We start from the raw sequence: 26,485 nt of genomic DNA on the forward strand, positions 1-26,485 counted from the left end.
GATTTCCCCACCTGTAACATTTTTAAGGACTAAGCAAGTTAATTCATATAAAGGATTAAAAGGGCTACCTAGCATATATTAGGCACACAGTGCTAGCTACTTAAAAACACTTTACCGTACAGAGTATAAAATATTCGCCCAAATCGGTTTGGCTCAGTGGATAGAGCGTCAGCCTGCGGACTGAAAGGTCCCGAGTTCAATTCCGGTCAAGGGCATGTGCCTTGGTTGTGGGCACATCCCCAGTGGGGGGTGTGCAGAAGGCAGCTGATCGATGTTTCTCTCTCATCAATGTTTCTAACTCTCTATCTTCTCCCTTCTTCTCTGTAAAAAAATCAATAAAATATATTTAAAAATATATATTCTCTCTCTCCTTACATACACACACACACACACACACACACACACACACACACACAATCTCATCTGAGCTCTTTCAAAATAACTCTTGCCCCTGACCTGGAAGCTCAATTGGTCAGAGCATCATCTCAATATGTTGAGGTTGGGGCTTTCATACCTGGTCAGGGCACATAGAAGAATCAACCAATGACTGCATACATAAGTAGAACAACAAATCACTCTCTCTCCCCCTAAATAAATCAATAAATTAAAAAAATTAAAACTCTTAGGGCAACCAAGGCCCAGAGAGGTTAAGTGAGTTCCCCAAGGTCATACAGCACTTAATTAACAAAAGCATGTCTGTAATAGAGACTAAGGCAGGGGTCTTCAAACTACGGCCCGCGGGCCACATGCAGCCCCCAGGGGAGTCTGATCCTGCCCGCCAGGTTTTTTGGGCAGTGAGCGCAGCCAAGGTGTTACAGTAGGAATTAGTAGTTCATATAGTCCGGCCCTCCAGCTCTCTGAGGGACCGTGATCTGGCCCCCACTTTAAAAAGTTTGAGGACCCCTGGACTAAGGACTCAAACCTGAATTTTCCTGTATTCTGAAGGCAGGGTCTCAGCCACATCTGACCCCAAGGACGTCACACAGAGCTCTGCACCCTGTGGGCCTGGATAGGGAGGTGACTCGCCATCACCCATATCCTAGAAACAGCGTGTGCTAGCACAGTGAGGCTGTGTTAACATTTTGCCCCTCAATTTCTTCCTAATGTTCTTCCCCGAAATTGCTCTAAAACTCCGGGTCCCCATGGAAACCTCAGGAAAGACTGCCTGCTGACTCAAAGTGAAATTCTGCTACGACTGCTTCCTTGATAACAAATGTATGTTATTAAAAGCCTGGCCCCAACAGACGCCTGCTGCAGCTCACGGCAAAAGCCACATTTTCCTTGGACTGCGAGGGTGAGAGAGACCGCTCACTCCCTGGCGCTGGGCTACTGTGAGCTTGGAGGGAAGGGTGGGGAGGTGACCTGAGCCCCAGCTGTCACCATCAGACACAGGACCGGGTGCTTTCCATGCATGCTCACGACAGGATGCTGGAGAGAGGTGTCCACGGAGCGGGAGCAACACTAATTACATCAGCCCGTGATCATCTCTGCCACCTGCGGAAGTCATTTGCAATGTGCTTTCCAGACCAAAAGGTGAAAGAGTGGGGCCTGGAGTTGAGGCTTGAAAGACTGCAAAAGAAACCTGTTTGGAAAAGGGACAGTGTAATCTAAAAAAAGAAACTGAATCAAAGGGATGGATTCAGAGAGCAGGAATGTAGCAGCGTTTTTCCAGCATGATCCAGAGATCCAGAGGAGGGAGGCAGATCTTCCAAATCCCTCTGGGGACAGGAACTGCTTCTGCAGGAAATCTCTGAGGGCTGATTGTCGAGTACCTACTGGGTCACCCTGTCCTGGGCAGCAGCATTAGAGGGGAGAATTCGGCAGAGTTCACAGTCTAGTGAAGGGAGATTTTTTTTTTTTAAAAGGCTTTTAAACAAATAAGTATACAAGATAATTTCAGTTAGTGATGACTGCTATGAAGTGGGGTGGGGCGGAGGGAAAGTAGTTAAATAGCCTGATGTTGATTTGGGGCGATCAGCTTTCCATAATTGATGAGGGAAGGATTAGTTCCGTTGGAGATGAGACCTGAATGTCAGGGAGATGTCAGTCACAGGAAGATACAGGGGAAAAGAGACTTGTTGTTTCTGAACCCTGAGTAAGAACAAAGTTCGCCTGGCTTATTTCCCACCAGGCTCCCGAACCTCAGGCAAGACGAGAGATCTAAACGGACATCTGTTTTCAGGGTCCCTGAACATTCTGTGAAGGACAGTAATTCCACAAATACTGTGGGACACTTCGAGGGAGGTTTGCATGAGCACAGAGAATCTACCTCCACAAGGTACATCACAAAGTCTTAGTTCCAACCCAGTCAAAATACCATTACAAGTGCTTGAATGAGCACTGTATTGTTTAGAGAGGGAGCAATATTTTATGTAGAGAAGGAGGGCTGAATCAAGAGTCATCAATGATTCTGTGACTTAAGAAAATACACTTTTGCCTCGTAAATGAACAGTTAGCTCCACACTATACTTTTCAGGCAGGTCTGCAACTCGGCTCCACAGGATCATTCAGGAATCCAGGCTCTGCTATCTTCAGTAAATAACTTGTTAGGTCGTTCTAGTCGTCACCATTCCATTCCGTAGAAAAGGGAGAAAAGATAAGAAGAGTAGGCAGGCAATGTTTCACAAGCCAGCCCTGTAAGTGGCCACATCTTGCCCCTTACAATGGTGAGAACCTGGTCACATCGCCACACCTACCTGCAAAGGAGACTGGGAAATGTGACACAGTATATGTGAATGTGGTAGACCAGTACCGTATTTTCTGGCGTATAAGACGGCCTTTGAAAGAAAAAAAGTCAACCGAAAATCAGGGGCAAAAGACCAAAATTGCAGAAAAATTACCTGCAGATCTTGACGGCAAAGTAAGTCTTTTCTTTGAAGTGGGGGGTAGTCTTATACAGCGAATATAGGCCTAAACCTATGTTTTAACTGTAAAATTAGGGGGTCATCTTATACGCCAGAAAATATGGTAATTCTTTTGCTCTAGAACAAGGACAGCAAATTATAGCCAAAGGGTCAACCCCTCAAACCCGCTGGTTTTATAAGCAAAGTTTTACTGCAGCACAGCCACACCCACACCTTTTCATACATTCTACCGTGGCTTTACCTGCTACAGATAGACTTAAACAGTCATGACAGAGACCTTAAGGCCTGTGAAGCCTAAAATACTTACTTTATAGCCCCTTATAGAGACACTAGAGACCCGGCCCACGAAATTCGTGTGTGGGTATGGTCCCTAGGCCTGGCCTGCGATCAAGCCCACCTTCCCCAGCTGCCTGCAGCCGGCCCCACCCCTGCTGCCACCCACCCCCAGTTCCCCATTCCCATCCGGTGATCAGTGCCTGACAGTGGGGGAAGGAACCGAGAGGTTGGCTGTTCCTGCCTGTTGACTGGTCCATCCCCGCTGAGGTGGCCATCAGGTGACTGGAGCCTGTGGGCCAGGGAAAGGAACCAGAAGGTGGTGAGTGCACCTCAAAGTGACTGGTCCAGCAGTTGTTCTGGTCAATTTGCCTATTATCCTTTTATCATATAGGATTTGCTATCCCCTTGTCTAGGATAAAAATACAACCTAGAATGGATTTGGTGGGACAACTAGCAGTCTACACTTTCAAAATATATCTCAGGCCAAAGCCAGTTTGGCTCAGTGGATAGAGCGTCGGCCTGCGGACTGAAAGATCCCTGGTTCGATTCCGGTCAATGGCATGTACCTTGGTTGTGGGCATGTCCCTAGTGGGGGGCATGCAAGAGGCAGCTGATTGATGTTTCTCTCTCATCGATATTTCTAGCTCTCTATCCCTCTCTCTTCCTCTCTGTGAAAAATCAATAAAATATATTTTTTTTTAAAAAGAAGAAGAAATAGTCAGTGCTGACTAGGGAAGCACTTTATATTTCTATATTTGCATCCCTGTTCCACTGTATGTCAAATGTTCACATATACTTTATTTATCTTATTTTCATAGCCAACATACACATTGTATTTCAGCCCCCTGCTTTCTTGAGAGTTCCTCTTTGCAGGCAGTATTTATTCAGTTCACTCATGTATGTTGAATATAAAAAGAAACAAATCTGACCTCAGAGAAAAATTAAGCACAGAAAGACAAATGTAAAAGTTCCTAAGCCCGATAAAATAAACAACTTTGTAGAAAAATCTCGTAAGGGAACCAACCCACCTTTCAGTTCAAACTGACCGTGATCCAATTCACACACGGGTTTATGTCACTGGATAGCTTCATAGCTGGACCTGGCTTGAAACACGGACAGATCCGGGCACTCAGAAAGGTCCTTGGAGCTATGGCTCTGCTCTCAGTACTGCTGGGTTGCACTCTGCAGTCAGGCCCTTGTCTATGGCAGCAAGATGCCCACAGAATCCCAAACCCCCCTGGTCCCTAGTTTAGCAATCCTGATGGAGAGAGAATGTCTCTCTCTGAACTCAACACAGCAAATCTGGAGAAGACTATACAGGTCATTCTTAGACTTGTCCAAGGCTGTGTTCCAAGCCTGGCTCGAGTTAGGCTCTGTGCCTTTACCTATAGGCCCCAGAGCGACATGGAATGTGCAGAGGGATTCCCCAAGGGACACTGCAGGAGTGCTAAGTAAAAAGAAGCAATAGCCCTAACTGGTTTGGCTCAGAGGATAGAGCACTGGCCTGCGGACTCATGGGTCCCAGGTTCAATTCCGGTCAAGGGCATGTACCTTGGTTGTGGGCACATCCCCAGCGGGGAGTGTGCAGGAGGCAGCTGATTGATATTTCTCTCTCATTGATGTTTCAAACTCTCTATATCCTCTTCCTTCCTCACTGTAAAAAAAAAAAAAAAAATCAATAAAATATATTTTTTAAAAAAGAAGCAGCAATAAATGTCCTCTATTGCTACTCACAAGTTAAGACTGTGGCCCTTGGATATTTTAATAGGCTTAAAATGATACACCTTGCTTCACCCCTGGTTAGGAGACAGGGTTTTTCAACTTCAAGGCAAGGTAGCAGAGAAGGTCAAACTACCACACACACACTGGTTTGTCTGCTCTAGACATAACTTTAAATACCACTGAGAAAACCTGCTTATACTCTAGAAAAAAGAAAAAAAGGCAATTTGTAAATCAGATGACCATCCTTTGGTCCCTCTGAAAACATTTCCTTCAGGACCAAGTATTTCCGTGGTGCAGCCTGCCAAATTTTATCTTCTTCCTTTTAGCCACATTTAAATATTTTTTATTGATTTTGTACAGAGAGGAAGGGAGAGAGAGAGAGAGAGTTAGACACATCAATGAGAGAGTTATCGATCAGCTGCCTCTTGCACACCCCCTACTGGGGATATGCCCGCAACCAAGGTACATGCCCTTGACCAAAATCGAACCCGGGACCCTTCAGTCCCCAAACCGACGCTCTATCCACTGAGCCAAACCGATCTCGGCCCTTTTAGCCACATTTAAAGGTCAACAAGATATACAAGTTTGAGGTCTATATTTATCTCTAAATCATAAAGTAACTTAAGAGGTTGTATTTGTATTCCTCTTACAAACATTCATCCCTTTCTCCCAGAAGCTTCCTGGTCAGCTGAACCCCATGGATACCTGGTATTTCCTTAGATTGGTTGATCCTTGAGTAAATGATTTCACTTGTCCTTCCACAGCACAAGGCAGGAAGTTTATAGTAAACTAATGACCCGGTGCACAAAATTCATGCACATTAAAAGGGGATTAATTAAAGGAAATAATTTAATATTGTTATTTGCCCTTTCTCTATAATAGAAGTGTCAGAGATGAAAGAAAATTAGTAAAAATGTATATGAAAACCTTCCAACTATTAGAGTCTGGGACACACCACAGGACCCAGAGTCAAGTCCCCGCCCACCAACATGCACCTCAAACTTGCATGAGACCCAGACCTGGCCGCCTCCCCCACCCAATTGGGCTAGATCCAGACCCGGCCATCCCACCCTTGTCAAACCCTGCCGGGCAGTTCCCTGGCCCGGCGCCAGGACAGAGGGCGTGGCATGAGGTCCCCTAATCCAAACGGGGGGGGGGGGGGGGGGAGGGGGCAGGCATGCCTGGAGGTCCTCCATCAAGCCAGCCAGATGGGGGACACAGCCTGAGATCCCCTATCAAGCCCCACTGGTTGGGGGGCATGGCCTCAGGTCCCATGTCAAGCCCTGCCGGGTGGGGGGCGCAACCTGAGGTCCCCTGTCAAGCCCCATGGGGGAGGGAGTAGTTTCAGGTCCCTGCTGATTGCTTGTTAAGGCTCCTGATGGGAACTTGGCCTTAGCTGTGGGTGCAGCCATCTTTGTGATGGAGTGATGGTCAATTAGCATATTCCCTCTTTATTAGATAGGATTAAAGTTTTTTAATAAGCAGGAAACTCATTTAAAATCAAAAGCCTGGGTATCCTTGCTATAAGAAATTACCTATTTTTTACAGGAGAATCAGGAAAACATGAATGAGGGCAGCCGCTCTATGCTGGGTTAACACCAAACACCTTTTATTTGGAATTCTATGATGAAGCCAAATTTCTAACACATCTTCAAGAAGGAAGATTGATAAGTGTAATTTAAAACCATAGTTCACACCTACAACTAAGAATATTCTTTGGCATCTCTCAGGATATCAAAAATGACACAACATCTTTAATATCAAAATTAATTTTAAGTAAATTTTATTTAAAAAAAACACATACACACATACAAATAGGCCAAACTATTGATACAATCAAACCTGAGCAAGCTGTAATCTTTTTAAAGAACTTAGTAGTCCAAAAAGACTAATACTTACTGCTGACTCAGCTCCCAGTATCAGCCCGCTTCAAGCAGCCACACAATCAGAGACATCATCTGGCCACCTTGTATGGGTATTAGATACCCACTGTGCAGTGAGCCACACAGCCCTGCCCGCCAGGAGCTTACAGTGTTGCTGGAGAAGAACGAAACATCCAGAACAGACACGAAGTCTACACTCTATCACCACGAAAGCAATTACTGGCGGACGTCATCACGTGGTTTAACAAACTTGGCAAATATACACTACATCACGTTTTAACCTGACACATGAAAAAAACAACAACAGTTTTTCTGTTTTTGTTCACTCACGCTTCAAGTGAAATGAATTAAAAGAAGAAAACACAGTTGCAAACCAAATGTACCAGGCAGTTGACTGTTCGTGTCCCCGCACTGCTCCATGGCTCTACACCCGGATGTCAGGTTCAGTAGCTTTGACTGCCAAATCGATGGACAAATTCAGACAGCGAGTACACAGCTCCCCACCCTACCTTGGGGTCCATACTGATAAAATCATTCAGGTTCATTTTGGAATCTAAAAAAAGGCATGAAAGAAACGTCCGCTGAAAACACAATTTTGGTTTAGCAGCAATAAAACCACCCAGAAGAACAACAGTAGAGGCATTTATTCAAATGGATAAAGGTTCAATATCACTGCTGAGGTCTTCTCCTGGCAGATGTGAAAACTTGATCCACTCAGGACAAAACACACAAACCCACACTGAGGGAGACCCTACAAAATAGCTGACCAGTACTCTTCAAAAGCTTAAAAGTTACAACAGAAAGAAAGAATTTGTCACAGAAATGAAACTTAACAGCCTGGACCAAGAAAAACATTAGTGGGAAAACTTGCAAAATGTAAATGACCTCTCGAAGTTCATAGTATTACGTCATTATTTTTTTTTTTTTATCAATTGTATCATTTTCTTGGTTTTAATGATTACACTATGGTTTACTCACAATCTGAGTAAAGTGTATATAGGAACTTTGTTCTATTTTAGCAAATTCTCTAGAAGTCTAAAGTTATTGAAAACTAAACAGTTCATTCCACTGTGCAATGGTTAGTACTCTGGACTCTAAAACTAAACAGTTAAATGAAAAAAAAAAAAACATGAATAACCAAACTGCCAATTTATAGGGAATTCAGAGGATACAAAAGACACACCATTAGGAAAATCCAGACTGCTTCTCCCAGACTGTTTCTTCAGCAAATAAATCACAAGAAAATAAAAGAACTGCAAAAAGAGCCTATATATTTAAAGAGCCCATCCTTACAAGAAAAACAACTAGATAGTCAGCAAAATCAGAAAGCTGGGGACGCAGGGTGACCAAGTACCCCGAAACAAAGCAGAGAGAGGAGGCCCCAAGGAGAGACGGACAAAAGCTCTTGCTGACCTGGGATATGTTCCTTTACTGACTTATATGGGCACAAAGCCCAGTGTCCCCATGTAAGTCAGAGAGCAGGTCAGCTAACATTCTTAACAAATTGCTAATGGAAACCTCAACTTCTGAAATACAATAGTATTTATTTTCTAGGCCCTTTAATATGATTAAGTAAAAAATTATTGTCCTAGTGGCTTGGCTCAGTGGACAGAGTATCAGCCTGCGGACTGAAGGGTCCCAGGTTCAATTCTGGCCAAGGGCACATGCCTGGGTTGCGGGCTCGATCCCCAATGGGGGGCATGCAGGAGGCAGCCAATCAATGTTTCTCTCTCATCATTGATGTTTCTATCTCTCTCTCCTTCTCCCTTCCTCTCTGAAATCAATAAAGAAATATATTTTTTAAAATTATTTTTAAAACTTATTACTATCTTCAGGTATTCTTACTTAAAAAGATCGATAGCCCAGCTGGTGTGGTTGAATGCCAAGCTATGAACCAAGAGATCATGCTTTGGGCTCGATCCCCCAGTGCAGGAGACAGCCAATCAATAATTTTCTTCCATCACTGATGTTTTCTACTTCTCTATCCCTCTCCCTTTCTTTCTCTCTAAAAATCAATAAAAACACTTTTTTTAAAAGTCTGTACAGCATTTAAAAAAAAAACCACAAAAAAAACAGACACCTCCACCCCCCATAAAAAAAACCTTCCGTAAGCACTTTCTAGCCATTCACCTTAGGCAAAGGGCTCATGCATCTATCCAATGTGGAAAATAAAGCTGGACCCGTTGAGTTGTGGTAGAAAATAAATTAATGTGTAAAGGGGATGCACAAAGCCTGACACAAAGCATCCCTTACAGGATGTTAGTCATCAAACCCTTGGGAATGACTCAAAGACCATCAGGGCTGATGAGGTGGCGTTTCCCGAGCGTCTATCTGCACAGGCTCTGAGTTCACATCCACGAGATGGACAGCTGCCCAAGGACATCGCCCCGGACCACGCCCCCGACAGCAGGCTGTCCTGGACTGAAAGGGGGACCTGGGAAGCCCTCGCCTAGCCCAGGATCAGTCCCAACTCTGGTGCTGAGCCTGGAAAGCAGGCTGGTAGACCAAAAAGCGATTCCAGTATCCATTTTTTAAATTACGAGAGCTTCTCACAGAGATCAGAGTTTGAGCCCTAACCGGTTTGGCTCAGTGGATAGAATGTTGGCCTGCGGACCCAAGGGTCCCAGGTTCGATTCCGGTCAAGGGCATGTACCTTGGTTGCCGGCACATCCCCAGTGGGGTGTGTGTGTGTGTGTGTGTGTGTGTATGTGTGTGTGTGCAGGAGGCAGCTGATTGGTGTTTCTCTCTCATCGATGTTTCTGACTATCCATCTCCCTTCCTCTCTGTAGAAAACCAAAAAAATATATTTTTTAAAAATCAGAGTTTGGTTCCTCTCTTAGTTCACGCCCTTCGAACATGCCAAGTATGTTCTTACTTTCTTCCTTGCTGAACTTTGAATACTTCTGCTCCATGTCTCTGGCTGTCGCACAGCTTACAGAGCACTTCCCGCAGACAGGATCACCCATGGGAGGGGATGACCTCACCAATCAATGGCACCGTTGTGAATTACTCTCAACCATTAATAATGTTTCAACTTGTGTGAATGCCAAACAATAGTAATAGGGTGAAGAACTCTTCACCTACTCCAATCTCAAGGAATTATTAACTGGACGGATGCCTACAAGCACATAAACCGGAGGAGTGGGACAATGCAGCCTGCCAGCTCTCCCCTCCTCCTAATGCAGGTTTTGTTCTGGTGCCAGGGATCGGACACCTCATCCATCACGGGATGCGCTGGCGGTTTTTCCCACCATAACGTGAAACCCTCCCACAGCAAGGTGCTACCAGCCCGTGTTCAATAACATAAACATGCAGGCCTCGCAAAGGCCAGTGTCCCAGCAATAAATACACCCAATATTCTAGCAAGTGGTGAGGTCTATTCCCAACACTCTTCCTTTCCCATGAGGCCTTCTGCCTTCCAGGCCTGTTCTCCGTGCCTCAGTTTCTGAAACTAATAAAAACACAGAGCCACACTTCCTCTGACCCCTTTACCCCTCAGAGGGTTTACCCAGAAAGCCATGAGGTTTTTGTCCCTGAGGAGGGGGAAGGGCTGACGTGCACAGGGATGGGAAATGCCTCCAAACGCGTTTGGCTCACCTCCCGTTTGAATGCAGGGATACGAGGGAGGAGGTTCTCTCCAGTTCCCACTGGAATCTTTCATGTGAGATCGGTCAGACGCGAAGTTCTTCAAGTAGGAATCGGCGCGGATAACTCTAAATTTCCTGCAGATAAACCAGCATTCATTTACCGCAGGGAGGTATCACAGTTGAAATTCTAACTCAATTTTTGTAAAGACTCATTTTCTATGACAATGCACAAAACTAAGCAGGCATTTTGCCCTGACTGGTTTGGCTCAGCGGATGGCCTGCGGACTGAAAGGTCCCAGGTCGGGTTCCGGTCAAGGGCATGTACCTTGGTTGTGGGCACATCCCCAGTGGGAGTGTGCAGGAGGCAGCTGATCGGTGTTTCTCTCTCATTGATGTTTCTAACTCTCTATTCCTCTTCCTTCCTCTCTGTAAAAGATCAATAAAATATATATATTTTTAAAACTAAGCAGGCATTTTCGTACTATTACCCTGTTTCCCCGAAATAAGAGTGTCTTATATTAATTTTTTCTCCCAAAGTTGCGCTAGGTCTTATTTTCAGGGGATGTCTTATCTTTCCATGCGCTAGGTCTTATTTTCGGAGGATGTCTTATTTTCGGGGAAACACGGTAGTAATATGCAAATATGTGTATGGCTTGTTATCTCTTAAAGAAGCCATGAGAGAGGATCAAATGAAATCCAGAACTACAAAGGCACCAAATGCATCTGGTATTGGGGTGCAAAACACATTTCCGTATTTTCAGGTGCTGCCATGACGGCCTTCTCAACTTTGGCATCATAAGGTATCCTATCCCCACACCATACACCCTACCTCCCCCTCAAAAACAGAGTCTGAGAGAAACCCCCCAAATGACTAAGAAAATGTTTGAGATCTCATCACCACAAAAAGACTGCCAACCTTTTATACGATGAACAACCTTTATAGCTTTAAAACGTTTCGAATCTTCTGTGTAGCACACATCATTCTCAAATATCAACTCCACGGTGATGCCAAGATATGCAATCTTTACTAATCAAATGCAAAAAGAAAGAAACCAGCTCCATGTAACAGTCAAGGTCTCACGTCAGAAAGTAGGAAAACTCGTCCTGACGGTCCTCACCTCCTAAACTGGGGGTGGATGTCCTCATCGGACCTGAAGGCATCTTCCACGTACGCATCGAAGAGGCAGGGAAACGGCAGGACCGTGTCGAGGTCATAGATGAAGCTCTGTCCTCCGCTTGAAACATGAAGCAAAACCACGTGGTAATCCTGGAGGTGAAAGTTGCCCAAGTTACCCAAGTGGCTCTGTCTGAGATAGAATGCATACATAGCTGTCTGGGATATAATGCATACATAGCCCCAGGAACACACACAAGATGAATACAGCCCTCTTTGTAAGAGCAAAATAAAATAAAGCAAACACAAAATCCTGAAAACAGAGCAAATGTCCAGTGACAAGGTAGACAGTGGAAATGTGCATATAGATCAGAAACTCTTTGACCCAGAAATTTTGCCTCGAGGAATCCACCCTAGAGAGAAATGGCAACACACAAATAATGATATATTATTTTATATATATTGATATATATATAAAATCTCTGCAGCACTGTTTATAATAGTGGAAATTCAGGGGGGGAGGGAAGCCCACCACGAGGGGTAAGGCTAATAAACGATGATGCATGCAGCCATAGGATGGAGTAGCTGTTAAAAAGATTTTGGTACATTTATGTGGAAAACAGAAAAATGTCCATGTTCTATAGCTGGGTGGAAGAAGCAAATTGCAGAATGTGCATAATATATCCTTTTTAAAAAGTGTATGTGGACACACACGCATTCAGAAGCACATACGCATGCCTATGAATACAGAGGATAGAGTTTGCAAGAATATCCTCCCACCTCTTAACAAAGGGGACGGTTTTGTACTACAATAGATTGGTAGCTAAAGGAAAGAAAAACGTTGGCTTTTGTTTTTGTTTTTGGTCTTGTTTTAATCAGCTGAAACCTCATGAGTAACCATTAAGGAATACAGAGAGCTCTGTGTGCACAGCTCGGACGCAGTATGTGAATCCTCACTCTCACTCCCTGACACCGGGCACGGCTGGAAGGGATGTCAGGGTGGTTATCCAGGAACATGAGGGCAGTCCAGTGCTTTGAGTTCTTCGAAGCAAAAAACGCTATCACAGAGAACAGCACTGGGAGATTAAAAGCTCAGTCACCTGTATAATAAAACCCTAAGATGCCAATCAACCAAATGATGGGACAACCAGCAAAATGGCCAGTAGCGGTGACGTGCACTGACCACCAGGGGGCAGACGCTCAATGCAGGAGCTGCCCCCTGGTGGTCAGGGCACTCCCACAGGGGGAGCGCTGCTCAGCCAGAAGCCAGGCTCACAGCTGGCAAGCGCAGTGGCAGTGGCAGGAGACTCTCCCACCTCTGATGCAGGCGGGCGGTAAGGAACGAGGGGTCCCAGACTGAGATCTGAGAGGGCACAGGCTGTGCTAGGAGACACCCCCTCTTACCCCAAGTGCACGAATTTCATGCACCGGGCCTCTAGTATTAGGTAAACATTCATAATATCATCCTACATTTCTAGTACCTCAGAGCTTATAAAGCATTTTCTCAACTGTTATTTCATTTGACTCTGTGAGGTGGGAAAGATAATTCACTTATTGAGACTCGAGATGTTGTACCACTGGAGCCTAAAGTGCTTCCTCTGTGTCCAGTTCTATCTTAGGAAAGCAGAAATAGCTTCCGAAATGGATGCTCATTCCCTGTGCTCCCCTCCGAATGCACCTGACCCTCCAGGTTTAAACGGAGAGCGGCTCCCCCATAACAGCCCAGTCTCCTTTCCCTGCGCTAGTTCATCTTATCCCCCACCACCACCACCACCATCTGCGGCAACCTGCCCCCCGGTTCTCTCCACACCCAGCACTCAAGCTCCAACTCAAAGGCTCTCTTCCCCATAAGTCCTGTTGTTTTTTCAATCTTCTCCCATCCCCGGCCAGAAGCAGTCTCTGCCGTATCCAAAATCTGTTTCTCAAGGCGTAGGTAGTATAGTGGTGAGCATAGCTACCTTCTAAAATCTGTTTCTCTCTAACACGTGTTACAGTTGTTTTGCAGTACACACTCCCTGCCCTATCGTTTGTGGGAAACTGTGCTGCTGAAATGCAGATTCAGAGGTGAGAAAGACAGCTCCTCACCCTCGGGGAGTTCCCGGAGAGGTGATGGGAAGCACAAGTCAATGGTGGCAGGAGGCAGGAGAGCAAGCAGTAAGGGCATTCCCCTTACCAGCCTCAGCTACCCTTTCATAAAATGAAGGTAACTGTAGCATGTGCCTCAGAGTCTGCTGGGAGAACTAATGAGATTATGTATGTAAATGCATTTTTATTTTTTTACTTATTTATTGGTAAAGGCTTTTAAAAAGAGGGACTCGCCCTGCAAGTTTTCCTAAGACGGGAAGCAAGACCCTGACTCAACATCAGCTGGGCGGGTCACTGATGAGGATGGTCATCAATGAGATGGACCGTCTGCAACAGGGGTTATGCGGTGTCCCTAACACTAGTAGCTACTGCTTATCGAGCACAGCACCAGGCACCGTACCGAATACCTGGATGATGCTTCCTGCATTCCCTCCTGGAGGCCTCCCAAACCCACGGACCAGAGAGGACACTGAGAAAAGAGGGTACATAACACATCAGTTCCCAGCCACCAATGAGAGACTGGGCTTTGCCCCCTTGTGTCTGACTCTCAATCCGAGCTCCTAACCCAACACCCAGCCCTGCTGGGTCTGGGCTTCAGCGTCAGAGCCGCACATCACCCGCCGGGGGAGAGTGACAACGTGAGCTCTGTGAGGCCAAGGACGTTAGCCTGCTCTGTGCCTGACGTATAACGGGTGCCCAATAAATACATGTTAAATGAAGCCAATTCAAATGGTACCTTCTTTTAAATACGTACCAGAAACTACATGTGCGTTAAATTATCATGAATGGCCCTAACCAGTTTGGCTCAGTGGAGAGAGCGTCGGCCTGTGAACTGAAGGGTCCCAGGTTCGATTCTGGCCAAGGGCATGTACCTTGGTTGTGGGCACATCCCCAGTGTAGGGGGTGTGCAGGAGGCAGCTGATTGATGTTTCTCTCTCATCAATGTTTCTAACTCTCTATTCCTCTCTGTAAAAAAACAATGAGTTTTTCTTTTACTTTATCTCCATGGTTACTAGCATTAGCAATTCTGTTCCTTGGGGGCCAGGGGGAGGTGACACACGATGTGCCCTGGGAAGGACCAGGCTGAGACCCAGTTCTGCGCTGACCAGCGAGATGGCCTGGAGCCACTCCCTTTGCCTCTCTGGGCTGGTTTCTTCCCCTGAAAAAGGAAGGGGCTGCAACAGATGTGTTTTCCCAACGCCCGTCACGTTCACGCAGGAGTTTGCTAAAAAAACGCTAATTCCTAAATTCTCTCTAGATCAACTACATCAGAAATTTGTACAGCATTTTTAAAATATATTTTTATTGGTTTCAGAGAGGGAGAGGAAGAGAGAGATAGAGACATCAATGATGAGAGAGAATCGTTGATCGGCTGCCTCCTGCATGCCCCCTACTGGGGATCAAGCTCGCAACCCAGCATGTGCCCTTCACCGGAATCAAACCTGGGACCCTTCAGTCACCAGGCTGACACTCTATCCACTGAGCCAAACCAGCCAGGGCTGTACAGTATTTTCAACAGTTTTCAGATAATCCTCAGGTGCAGCTGGACTAGATATTTCTAAAGTCCTTCCCAGTGCTGAAAGGATAAGGGTCTGGGAGATAACAAGTCTATCTGGCACACAGACCATTTGAATTCACTCCTGTAATGCCTTAGGCAGTGTGACTCCGTGGATAGAGCCCAAAGACTGGAGGGTCCTAGTTCTGATTCTAATCAAGGGCATGTACTTCAGTTGCAGGCCTGACCCCAGGCCCTGGTCAGGACAGAAGGCAATGAATTGATGTTTCTCTCACATTGATGTTTTTCTCTCACTGTCTCTCCCCCTCTCTCCACGCTCTCTAAAAGTCAATGGCAAAAATATCCTCATATGCGAATTAAAAAGAACAACAAAACAAACAAAAAATAAAACCATTCCTATAATAATTTCAAAATTAAAATAAACATGCCTGTAAGGTAAGGTGACCAGACGTCCCGCTTTTGGGGGGACAGTCCAGATTTTCAACAATTTGTCCTGTGGCCCGCAGCGTTTTTAAAAAGTTCCAAAAATCAGGACTTCTTTAAAACGCCGCGGGACGCAGGACAAATTGTTGAAAATCGGGACTGTCCCGCCAAAAGCGGGGCGGCTGGTCACCTTATTGTAAGGGCTTCTACCTTAGGCCAACTAACATCTATTCTCAAAAGTCAATTTATAATTAGCCTTTCTCCACTGCCTTATTCTTCCTGCTCTACCAAAACTTAAAGGGCCCTCAGGGATCACCACGCTAATAACGCTTCAGACGCTCTCTGTGTTGACCATCTTACCCAAATCACAGGCCCATCTCCAGGTCTTGCCTGCTGTTTCCAGATAGGAATCTACAAAAACAATAAATTGCATAAGCCACCCTTTTAACTAAACCACCACTAAATTCTTCAAAGCAACACATACACGAAAAAATAAAGTATGTCTAAGCGACCAACAATCCAGGTGAAAGAATGAATGGGTAGGAAATCCAAATACTACTGCTAAAGTGTCCTTAAAAATGAAAAAGCAAAAGTGAATCATACGATGGTCCTTGGAGAGTAGGAAGAGACCGGAATGAGGAATCAGAAGGCCTGGCAGGTTCAAGTCTTGCTTTCCCACTTCATTATTCATGAAACCTCCCTGAGTCTCTATTTCCTCCCCTATGAAATGGAGACAGCTGTCTGTAACTGCCTCATTCACAGGATTCCCATGAGGATCCAATGAGGCGATCTTTGCAAACGTGCTTTACAAAACAGGAAGGACTTCCTTTTATTTAATATTCATATATGTTCATTGTAGTTCTACAATAGTTAAACTCCTAGAGAAAATGAATTCCATCTGTGATGTTGTGAAAACACCATCACATATTTCCCTACCTACAAGTGAGAAACTAAACTCTCCAACTCAACTGTACCCTAGAAGGTAAAAAAAAAATCTAATCCAAAAAAAAATGTTAAGATGCTGCTGTATTTCACAGAGCACATTTTAAAACAGTATTAAACCCACTTAATATTTGCCATGTAATGTCTTAAATCTCTTGTTTTCTTTCTGCCATCACTCACCAACTTACCATCTTCCTCTCGTTCGATATGAAGACAGCGTAGCATTCTTCTAAGGGATACTGGTCGTGGTTCTTGATGTATTCACAGAGCTTCCAAATATTTTCTTCACTGGAATAAAATAATTATCTAATCAGTATAATTAAGCAAGAACACTGTGTCTTTCAAATCTGAACAAAAGACTGATGATGACATGAAACAGTTGGAAGAGACCTTAAACACCATCTCATCCAACGAGTCGCAAACATTTGAACCTCCTCTAAAACATCCCCAGCCCGCTGTTACCCAGTCTATACCGTGTGGACCCGCTGCAAAAACAGAGCTCATTACTCCCCCAGCAATGTGTGTATATAGAGGCATTTTATAACTGATAAAAAGCTGCATCAATATCCTATAAGCCCTGGCTGGTAGCACGGTTAGAGTGTCGTCCCAATATGCCAAGGTTGTGGGTTCCATCTCTGCTCAGGGTATATACAAGAGGCAATCAGTGAATGCATACATAAGTGGAACAACAAATCAATGTCTCTCTCTTTCTCTCTCTCTCTCTCTCTCTCTCTCTCTCTCTAAAAATCAATTAAAAAAATAGAATGTCTAATATTCTATAAGCAGTGGGTCCAGGGATATGAGATACAGTTGGAACTCCAACTGAAGACACTTCAAAAGTAAGAAACTTTAAACATCCTGAGCTGAGATGAACATCCTTTCTCGTCTGTAAAATGGGCACAATCACATTATATTAGAAATACTCAATACATCTGGGTGATACCAGTTGCCTGCTCCGTAAGGAATGGCACAGGGGGGTGTGTGGGGTGCCAGGGCTCCTGAGTGGAAAGGATCAGGGCAGTGATGTGATATGTCCAGGAGCCACATGCTAGCCTGACAAGCTCAGGGGAGGCCTGCGTGGCAGTCTTGCAGACTCAGAGACCTAAAATAACCACAAAAGATGATTTGAAAATTAAATATTTAAACTGCAAACAGGTTATAGTGGGTAGTCATGTCCTAGGCCGATATTTTCCCAAAGATCAACTGCGATCTTTACTGAGCCCATTTGCCTATTTGCCTCTAAGTCTTAGAGTCTAAGATAACATACCTATGAGATGTCTGGGTAACTTGTGGCTTCCCTTTTTCTGGAGCCCCTGGGGCACAACCAAGTGTGATGGGTGCCAGGACAAATGCCTCAAATTCCTTCGTTATCATGTTAATTGTTCCTGCACTCACCTAAGTATCGGTCCATCATTTTACTTTTTATCCAGTCCTATGGGTTTCCCACCTCTTTGCTTTCTCCCGCCTCCTTACTCCATCACCAATGAATTTCATGTAACCCACCTACGTCCCTCCTTTGATTGCAATGTATAAATAGAAATGTAACCCGCCATTCTCCGGAGCATTATCTCAACCCATTGAGGCTCTGCTTCCCGGCATGTGTCGACAGTTTGGCTCAAATAAACTCACAAAAGTTCTTTACAGGTTTCAATAGTGTGTTTTTTCTGTTAACAGGGGGAAGCCCCTGTGAGTGTGATTCCCCAAGTCCCTCTGGTACGGAGGAAGTCCTGACTTACATGACATTCTTTCTCATATTGAATTGAAGTCTACTTTCCTATACCTCTGCCCCAGATAAAACTCCTTCTACAGAAGAGGCCTTATCTGCAGCAGATAAAGACCTAAGTAATGCTGAGAGGGCAGGGCAGGGTGAGGATAAACTCCTGACTCCACTGTGGGGCAGGGTGGAGTTATCTTCCATTAACTGAACCCTAGCCCTCACCCAACCAATCAGGGCCAGCCAAAGCAGTGACATCACCACCGGAGTAAAACCCCAGGCTTGAAGTTCGCTCTCTTCTGCCATGCTGTTGGCGTGAGTGGGGCTCTTTTGTTTCTTGCATCGGACTCGGCTCCCTGGTGGTCCTTGGGGATCACGAAGTCTGGGTGTAACAACGCCATGCCCAGTGCGTCCAACCAAGCCATCTAGTGGCCACCGTCACATGCCTGTCCAGGCAGCATGCTCAGGTCAGCTCTGGGCCCCTTTCTCCAGGGAGCCACACAGTGCCTTTGCTCAAAACCAACCACACCAACTCTGTTCACACACGTGACTCCATCTGCCAAAGCCTAACCCAGCCACCTACACCATGCTACCCAAAAACAAAGCAAGACACAAGCACTTGGGGGGCTGTCACCATTTTATGGAAATAAACACGTTTTTTATTCACGAATCTTGCCCTGGTCTAGCTGTCTCCATGTTACAGAAGACTGGGCTTACAGCACCGACGTGGAGCTTCTGTGTTTTTCTGCTATGATCTTGTTTTTAACTAAAATACCTAAGAAACCTTATGGAAAAAGAGGTGGTAGAGCGGTTAACAACAGAAGATGGCTACTAACTATTGATATTTCCATAGGCTATGTCGTATGGAGCAACGAACATGCACTGTTTCAATGGGACATATACCATGTAGTATCTAACGTTTTTAAAAAATCTGGATGTTTTGAGACAAGTTTTGAAAAGACATTTGTCTGTCTTGCCTAGAGACATTTTGGAGAGTTGGCCATGGATATCTGTGACATACAAAACGCTATGCTAAGTGCTGGGAAGATCTGATAAATCAGAGCTTACAGACAGTGAGAGGAGACATACAGACCCATAAATAAGCAAGCATCCGAGGCCATGAAAGATGCATAGAGAAAGCACAGAAGAGGGAATCACTAACTCTAAGGGGTAAGGGAAGATGGAGGAACAGGCCAGTTGTTTTTTTCTTATTTGTTCCCCTTAATCTCCTCCCACGAATAAGCATAGAATGCAGAAAGCTCATGAGTCCATATGTACCATAAGCACTACTTGCAGGCTGAACACACATGGGGTTTGGACATATTTGGCCTAATTTTTCAAATGTGTGTGGATGTTACACAGGAGATATAAATTTAAGAGATACTGAACTTACAGTCCATTTCTATTGTCCTTTTTCTTTCAAGAGTGCAATTAACATCCTGTAGGAGGATTTCATGAAGCTTGTAATGTTACTAAAACAAAAGGGCCTTATATACTTGGAAACACTGGGATGGAAAGAGTCCCTGATTGAATGTGAGCGCTGGCACCCAGTTAACTGGGTTAGAAAAAAGTGGGGAGTGATGGTAATTTCTCAACCTGTCGGTTGATTATTTTGGCAGCAGAAAAGCTAACAAAGCAGCGTTAGGGCCAAGATTCTGCAAGGAAGGATTGCTCGTGATGGGTTTAGTCCGAGAAGCACGCAGAAAGGTAAAATGCTCCACAAACCACTCAGAAACTGGCCACCACTAGTACCACGAAGCTGGATCTCAAAGATAAGCAGCATCTGAAGGAAGCTAACCGAAGTGGAGGTGGCATTTATTTCAAGTGAGAAGAACCCACAGGAGCAAAGGCAGTAAGGTGCACAAGGGCAAATCAAGGGTTCTCAATCAGAGGCGATTTGACCCCCCAGGGGGAATTCGTCAACGCCTGCAGACATTTTTGTGGTCACAAATTGGGAGGGGATGCCGCGGGTCTCTCTCTATTTAGAGTACAGGCCAGGGGTGCGGCTACATTTCCTACAATACACTGGACAGCCGCCACGATTTAACGCATTCAACGTACCAAAGGCACCAAGGTGCGAAACCCAGCAGGACAGCAGAGAAGGCAGGTTCAAAATGAGATTGGAGGAACAAGCAGTGACCAGATCTTAGAGGACTTGTTCTGCTCAAGAAGCCAACTTTGGCCTTAACTGGTTTGGCTCAGCGGACAGAGCGTCAGCCTGCAGACATAAGCTAGCGTTCAATTCCGGTCAAGGGCATGTGCCTTGGTTGCAGGCACATCCCCAGTAGGGGGAATGCAGGAGGCAGCTGATTGATGTTTCTTTCTCATCAATGTTTGAAACTCTCTATCCCTCTCCCCTCCTCCCTGTAAAAAATCAGTAACATATATTAAAAGAGAGAGGGGCAGACTTTGTTGCCTATGCTTGTATTCCTCGAAATGTGATCAATGGATTCAAACTCCTCCACTGTGCTGCTCATACATCCAGCGTCTGTGGTGGGAGCCTGAGAGTGGTATGTTTTACAAGCTCAAGGTGATCCTCCAGCTGACAGGGGTCTTCAAACTACGGCCCGCGGGCCACATGCGGCCCGCAGAGGAGTCTGATCCTGCCCGCCAGGTTTTTTGGGCAGTGAGCGCAGCCGAGGTGTTACAGTAGGAATTAGTAGTTCATATAGTCCGGCCCTCCAGCTCTCTGAGGGACCGTGATCTGGCCCCCACTTTAAAAAGTTTGAGGACCCCTGCTCCAGCACATTCAAATGCAAGATGGCCCTGAGTAGTGTGAAGCCAGCGGAAGTGGGGAAGGAGTCACACAGGCAAGGGAAGGGTAGGTGTGGGAGTCCAAGGACCAAGGGAGGCGTGCTCATTCAGCCACCGAGGTGGCCGTGGGCAGGGGCACAATATGTAGAGTCCAGAGCCAAATTCTACCTGTAAATCTCCATTCCTTACTCACAAGCTATGTGGCCTTAGGCATGTTGCTTCAGTGTTCTCATCTCTTTTTAAAAAAATATATTTTATTGATTTTTTTTACAGAGAGAAAGAAAGAGGGACAGAGAGTTAGAAACATCGATGAGAGAGAATCATCCATCAGCTGCCTCCTGCACACCCCCCACTGGGGACGTGCCCGCAACCAAGGTACATGCCCTTGACTGGAATCGAACCCAGGACCTTTCAGTCCACAGGCTGACACTCTATCCACTGAGCCAAACCGGCTTCAGCAGTGTTCTAATCTTTAAAATGAGTACCTATGGCTTGTAATTGTAGGACTTCAATGAATTCGTTTACATAGACCACTCGGCACCATGCTTGGGATATGGCCAGTGCCATGTAAGTACAACCGTTATTATAACGACAACAGGGTGGTTGAGATCACGGTTTTTGGTACAAGAGGGTCTGCATTGGATTCCGGGCTGCTAGGAACTGGGTGACCCTAGGAAAGTTACTGCAAAATTCTGTATCTGCATTATCTCCCAAAATTAAAAAGACCTTCACATCAGTGTGAAACCACACCGGTTTTGGCAATTTCCAGAAGGCTCTGTGCGATCCACCCTCCAGCTCCAGCTCCCCTACCTAGCCCTCTAGCACTGAAATATGCTGAGAAATGTCCAAGCGCAGAGCGCCCAGCAGAAGTAATGCGCCCAGACCCTACCATTCCCGGAGAAATCCGTCCTTCCCCACCCCCACCCAGAGACCACGTTCTACCAGGAGACGAGGCTCGCTATCCCACCGCCTCCTCCCGCCAAACCAGAAAACCCGCCAGTCCGGCCCGGGAAGGGGCCGGGCGGAGGCGGGGCCGGCTGCAGCGGAGCCAGCCTGGGAGGTCCCGGGGACTGCGCCCGCGCCCCTCACCAGTAGCAGCTGTTGTAGACGCAGGCGTCCCGCGGGGGGCTGGCCGGCTGGTACTGGGCGGCTGCAGCGGTGGGGGCATCCCCATCCATGGTGGCGTGGACCAGGCCACCGGCTTGAGGCGGGCAACTAGATCAGCCCCGCAGGCGGGCTCCGGGAACGGAGGTGGCGCACCGCAGTCCGCTCCGCTTCTGCTGCTGCGGTGGGCGGAGCCTGGGGCTGCTGGTGCAGATCCGAGCGGTGGAGCCTGGGATGGGTGGGCGTGGCCTTGGGTGAGTAGGCGGGGCCTGGGTGGAGCTTGGTTGTGGGTGGACGTGGTCTGGGTGGGGCCTGGGTGGTGGGCGTGGCCCGGGTGGGATCTGGGATTGGGTGGGAGAGAGGCTGGGTGGAGCCTGATGTGTGTGGGCGTGGTCTGGGTGGAGACTTGTGGTGGGCATGGTCTGGGTGGGGCCAGGGATTGGGCAGGCGGGGTCTGTGGGTGGAGCCTGGGTGGTGGGCGTGGTTTGGGTGGAGCCTAGGGTGGGGGCAGAGCCAGGGCGGAGCGGGCGGCGCAGTTTCTCCCAGCGTTGGGCCTAGCGGCTGGGTGGACGGGCCCAGCGCTGACCTGAGGGCGCGACCCGTGTGGGGCCCGGGCGTCGTGGGCGGGATCGGGGTGGGGTGAGCGGCCTGCGTTTTCTGCGAGGAAGTCTGCGCGATTCTAGAAGGAGCGGGCCCAGTGGGAGGAGCCAGGAGCGGGCCCTGCTGCGCGGGTTCCGGGTGGACGGCGGGGATCAGGTTTGGGGGGGGGGAGAGAAAAGGTCACTGACCGCGACCCGGAGAGGAGTCTGGGGGGCGCTTGGAGCTGGTGAGCCGCGAGGCCCCCCGAGGAGTCTGAGCCCCCTCCCCCGGGGCCGGATGGCGGCTGTGGAGGATCCGGCTGAGGTGCCGAGGCTCCGTGCGTGCGAGTGAAATAACAGGAACTTCTGTGCGGAGAACGCGCTTTAGCACGTTGAGCACGGAGTCCGCGGGAGCCCCAAGGAAGAAGAGGGCGGCGGGGCGATTCATTCCAAGCAGGTCCGTGCTCACTGAGCAACACCGGCCAGGCAAGAAAGGTGTTTACTTAGGGGCCTTGAGTGGCTTAACGAAGCCCATTTCATGCCAAATGGTCTTAATTTCAAATTGTTGGAAGAATTAATTGTTGGATTACAGTACAAACAATATAATTTTATTCCAATAAAGCAGCGGGCCCAGTTGTGTGGTGTGTGTTTTTTAAACCCTCACCTGGGGATATTTTTTCCATTGATTTCTAGACAATCTTGGTCCATGGCTCTGATTATCCTGTTAGGATGATAGAGCAGTGTTTTTCAACCTTTTATGGGCAAAGGCACACTTGTTTCATGAAAAAAATCACGAGGCACACCACCATTAGAAAATGTTAAAAAATTTAACTCTGTACCTATATTGACTATACATAAAGTAATTCTCTTGAATAGGAATCAAATAAACACAAAGAAAGTATTTTATAATTACTTTATTATGAAATATTAAGTAAACAAAATAGTGAAAAATTATAAAATTCTTGTCTTGTCTGCACCTACGGCACACCAGGCAACATCTCGCGGCACACTAGTTGAAAAACGCTGTGATAGAGATAAGAGTTCCTGGGTCAAAGGTTTTTAATATTTTCCAGGTTTATTATTATTATTTAATATGTTTTTATTGATTTTTGAGAGGGAGGAAGGGCGGGAAGGAAAGAGAGAAACAGAAAAACATGTATTGGCTGCCTCCTGCACACTGCACACACCCCAACTCTGGGGACCTAACCCACAACCCTGGCATGTGCCCTGACTGGGAATCAAACTGGTGATCTTTTGGTGCATGGGACAGTGCTCACCCACTGAGCCACACCAGCCAGGGCTCTGGGTTTCTTAATACATGTCGTTATATTGGTTTTAAGAAATGAACTCATGGTCTAGCTGGTGTGGTTCAGTGGACAGAGCGTTGGCCTTCAGACTGAAAAGTCCCGGGTTTGATTCTGGTCAAGGGTACATGCCTGGGTTGCAGGCTCAATCCCCAGTAGGAGACGTGCAATCCTCTCTCATCATTGGTGTTTCTATCTCTCCCTCTCCCTTCCTCTCTGAAATCAATAAAAATATATTTTAAAAAAAGAAATGTCCCCATACCTCAATATCACATTGAGTACTATTATTACTTTTAAAACCCAAAATAGTTGTGTAAAACTGGCATTTGCATTGTTATTTTAGTTTGCATTTAACAGATTGCTACTTTCCTGTACTAAAGGGGAAAATTTCAATATAAGGCAGAAAATCCTAAGAACAGCAGTGTACTATGGGAACTCTGAAGGGAGCACCCTCACCTTTGGGATCAATATTGGGCTGGGTTGGAGCACAATACTATTATATTATTGCTCCTCTTACTTAGATTGGGGTGGGAGGGAGGCAATCGTCCCAGACTCCTCTGCCATGGACCAGTCAGTGACTGTGGTATTAGGGAAGACTAACTAATGATTTCCCTTCTTTTGTGGAAAATCAGTAAGATTAGCTACAAAGTTTAACTAAGGTCAGATTTGCAACATTCCTGAAAGAAATCCCCATGCAAACTGATAAACTGATGTTTACTTTCCAACTTTGTTACCGAGAGAGAGAGAGAGAGAGAGAGAGAGAGAGAGAGAGAGAGAGACCCACCTATGACCTCATCTCAAATGAGGTAATGGAATTATGATTAGCTCTTACCTCAGCCCTCTTTTCTGCCACACTTAAGGAAAACAACAACAACAACAAGCTTGACCCTGTTTGCAGTCAGGCGGTGTGGGAAAGAACCTCAGTTTCCATCGCCCCTTCTTTGCCTAAATCCTGTCACTCCTATCTGCAATAGCCGAAGACTGTGGAAAAGGAAAGAAATATAATACTACTTGCCAAAGGCCAGTTCTAGGCCAGCTCTATAGGTTTCCTAAGGCTGCTGTAACAAATCACCACAAACCAGGTGGGGAGAAAGCACACAAATTAATTCTCAATTCAGGAGGCCAAAAGTCTGAGATCAGGGTGTCAGCAGGGTTGGTTCCTTCTGGAGGTTCTGAGGGAGAATCCTTCCATACTTCCCTCCTACTGGTGGTGGCTGGCAATCGTTGGTGTTCCTGGGTTTAACGATGTACCACTCAAATTCCCGCCTCCATCTTCACGTTACCTTTTCTTAGTGTCTCTGTTGTGTCACATCTCCCTCTCTTTTATGACACCAATCACTGGGTTTTTAGGGCCCACCACAAATCCAGGCTGATCTCTTTTCAAGATCTTTAATTACATCTGCAAAGACAATATTTTCAATAAGGTCATATTTACAGGTACTAAAGTTTATAACTTAGACATATCCTTTTAGGGTACACGAATCAACCTGCTGCACCAACTGCCCCTGCCTCATCTCATTTGATCCTCAAGAAGTCCTGGAGTAGGTAGATAGGAAACTCAGTGGAATCCTATTTTCTTTCATTAGCCTAAAAACAGAGATTTAGAAAACTTAGAAACTTGACCCAACTGAAAAGAAGTAAGAATGGTGGACCTTGAAAATGACTTCATATTTTCTCACTGTACAGAATATAGTCAAACACTGCTGCAGTTAAATATTTTACCCTTTTTTCTCCCTGCATGATCTACAATAATAATCTGCTTCATGTTGATATTTACTGCTGTGTTTCTGACAATTACCTGAAAGACAAGTTGGGGTGCTTCACTGAGCTGGAAAAAGATCAGCTACATCAGAAAGCAGGAAGAATTAAGCAAGTTTATTCTACATATATAAAAGGCTAAGTTGACTTGTGCATGCACAATACCTATAAAGCTCTCGCTGGCAACAACTGCACATGTGTGTTTCAATCTGTCATTGTTGATCGTGAATTTGGTTGACACTTCGATTATAAAGAAAGGGCGAATAGCGATATTAAAGTATTTTTTCTAATTAATTTCTTTTCAATGTGCACAAATCCGTGCACTGGACCACTATTTGAGGTATAATATTTATAAAGAAATGTGAACATGTCAGAAGGGTAGACCACTTGACTTTAAATATTATTCTTTCCTCTTCCATTTATATTTGGTAAGCAGCCATTTAAAGCTTTCTTAATTATAAAAGTAATACATAGTCAATGCAAAGTCATAATAATTGAGAAAAGTACAAAGAAACTACACAACAACCATTTATATTACCATGCAGAAATTAACCATTCACATTTTGTTGTAGTTTCTTCTAGGTTTTTTCCAATGTAAATATACACATATAGTTCTTTTTAAATCTGGAACTCTATGATCCTATTAACAATTTACAATGCATTGTGCAAATATAATTTTCCATATAATTAAAACTTCCCATATAATTAACAGTTACATTCATAATTTTTAATGATTGTATAACATTTTCTTTTTTTGTTATTGTTAATCCTCACCTGAGGATATTTTTCCATTGATTTTTAGAGAGAGTGGAAGGGAGACAGAGAGAGAGAAACATCAATGTGAGAGAGACACATCGACTG

The 26,485-nt window shown here is 45.7% G+C and overlaps 1 protein-coding gene across 2 annotated transcripts; it reads right to left on the reverse strand.

The window, feature by feature from the left end:
• Positions 1 to 6,453: 6,453 nt before the first annotated feature.
• Positions 6,454 to 22,192, reverse strand: NTAQ1 (N-terminal glutamine amidase 1). 2 transcript variants are annotated; one of them, XM_084864882.1, is made up of 6 exons: positions 21,970 to 22,192; positions 16,601 to 16,700; positions 15,831 to 15,881; positions 11,451 to 11,599; positions 10,343 to 10,467; positions 6,454 to 7,298 (listed from the first exon to the last, which is right to left on the reverse strand). In XM_084864882.1, the coding sequence occupies exons 1-6, from the start codon at positions 22,056 to 22,058 to the stop codon at positions 7,189 to 7,191; spliced, it is 624 nt and encodes a 207-aa protein (XP_084721008.1). In that variant the 5' UTR covers positions 22,059 to 22,192; the 3' UTR covers positions 6,454 to 7,188. The 2 variants fall into 2 exon arrangements, with proteins under 2 accessions (XP_084721008.1, XP_084721009.1); XM_084864883.1 differs by lacking the exon at positions 15,831 to 15,881 and having other exon boundaries at positions 6,615 to 7,298.
• Between the last annotated feature and the right edge of the window lie 4,293 nt (positions 22,193 to 26,485).

Source organism: Pipistrellus hanaki (genome assembly GCF_964339955.1).
Source record: "Pipistrellus hanaki genome assembly, chromosome: 17".
NCBI classification, from domain to species: Eukaryota; Metazoa; Chordata; class Mammalia; order Chiroptera; family Vespertilionidae; genus Pipistrellus; species Pipistrellus hanaki.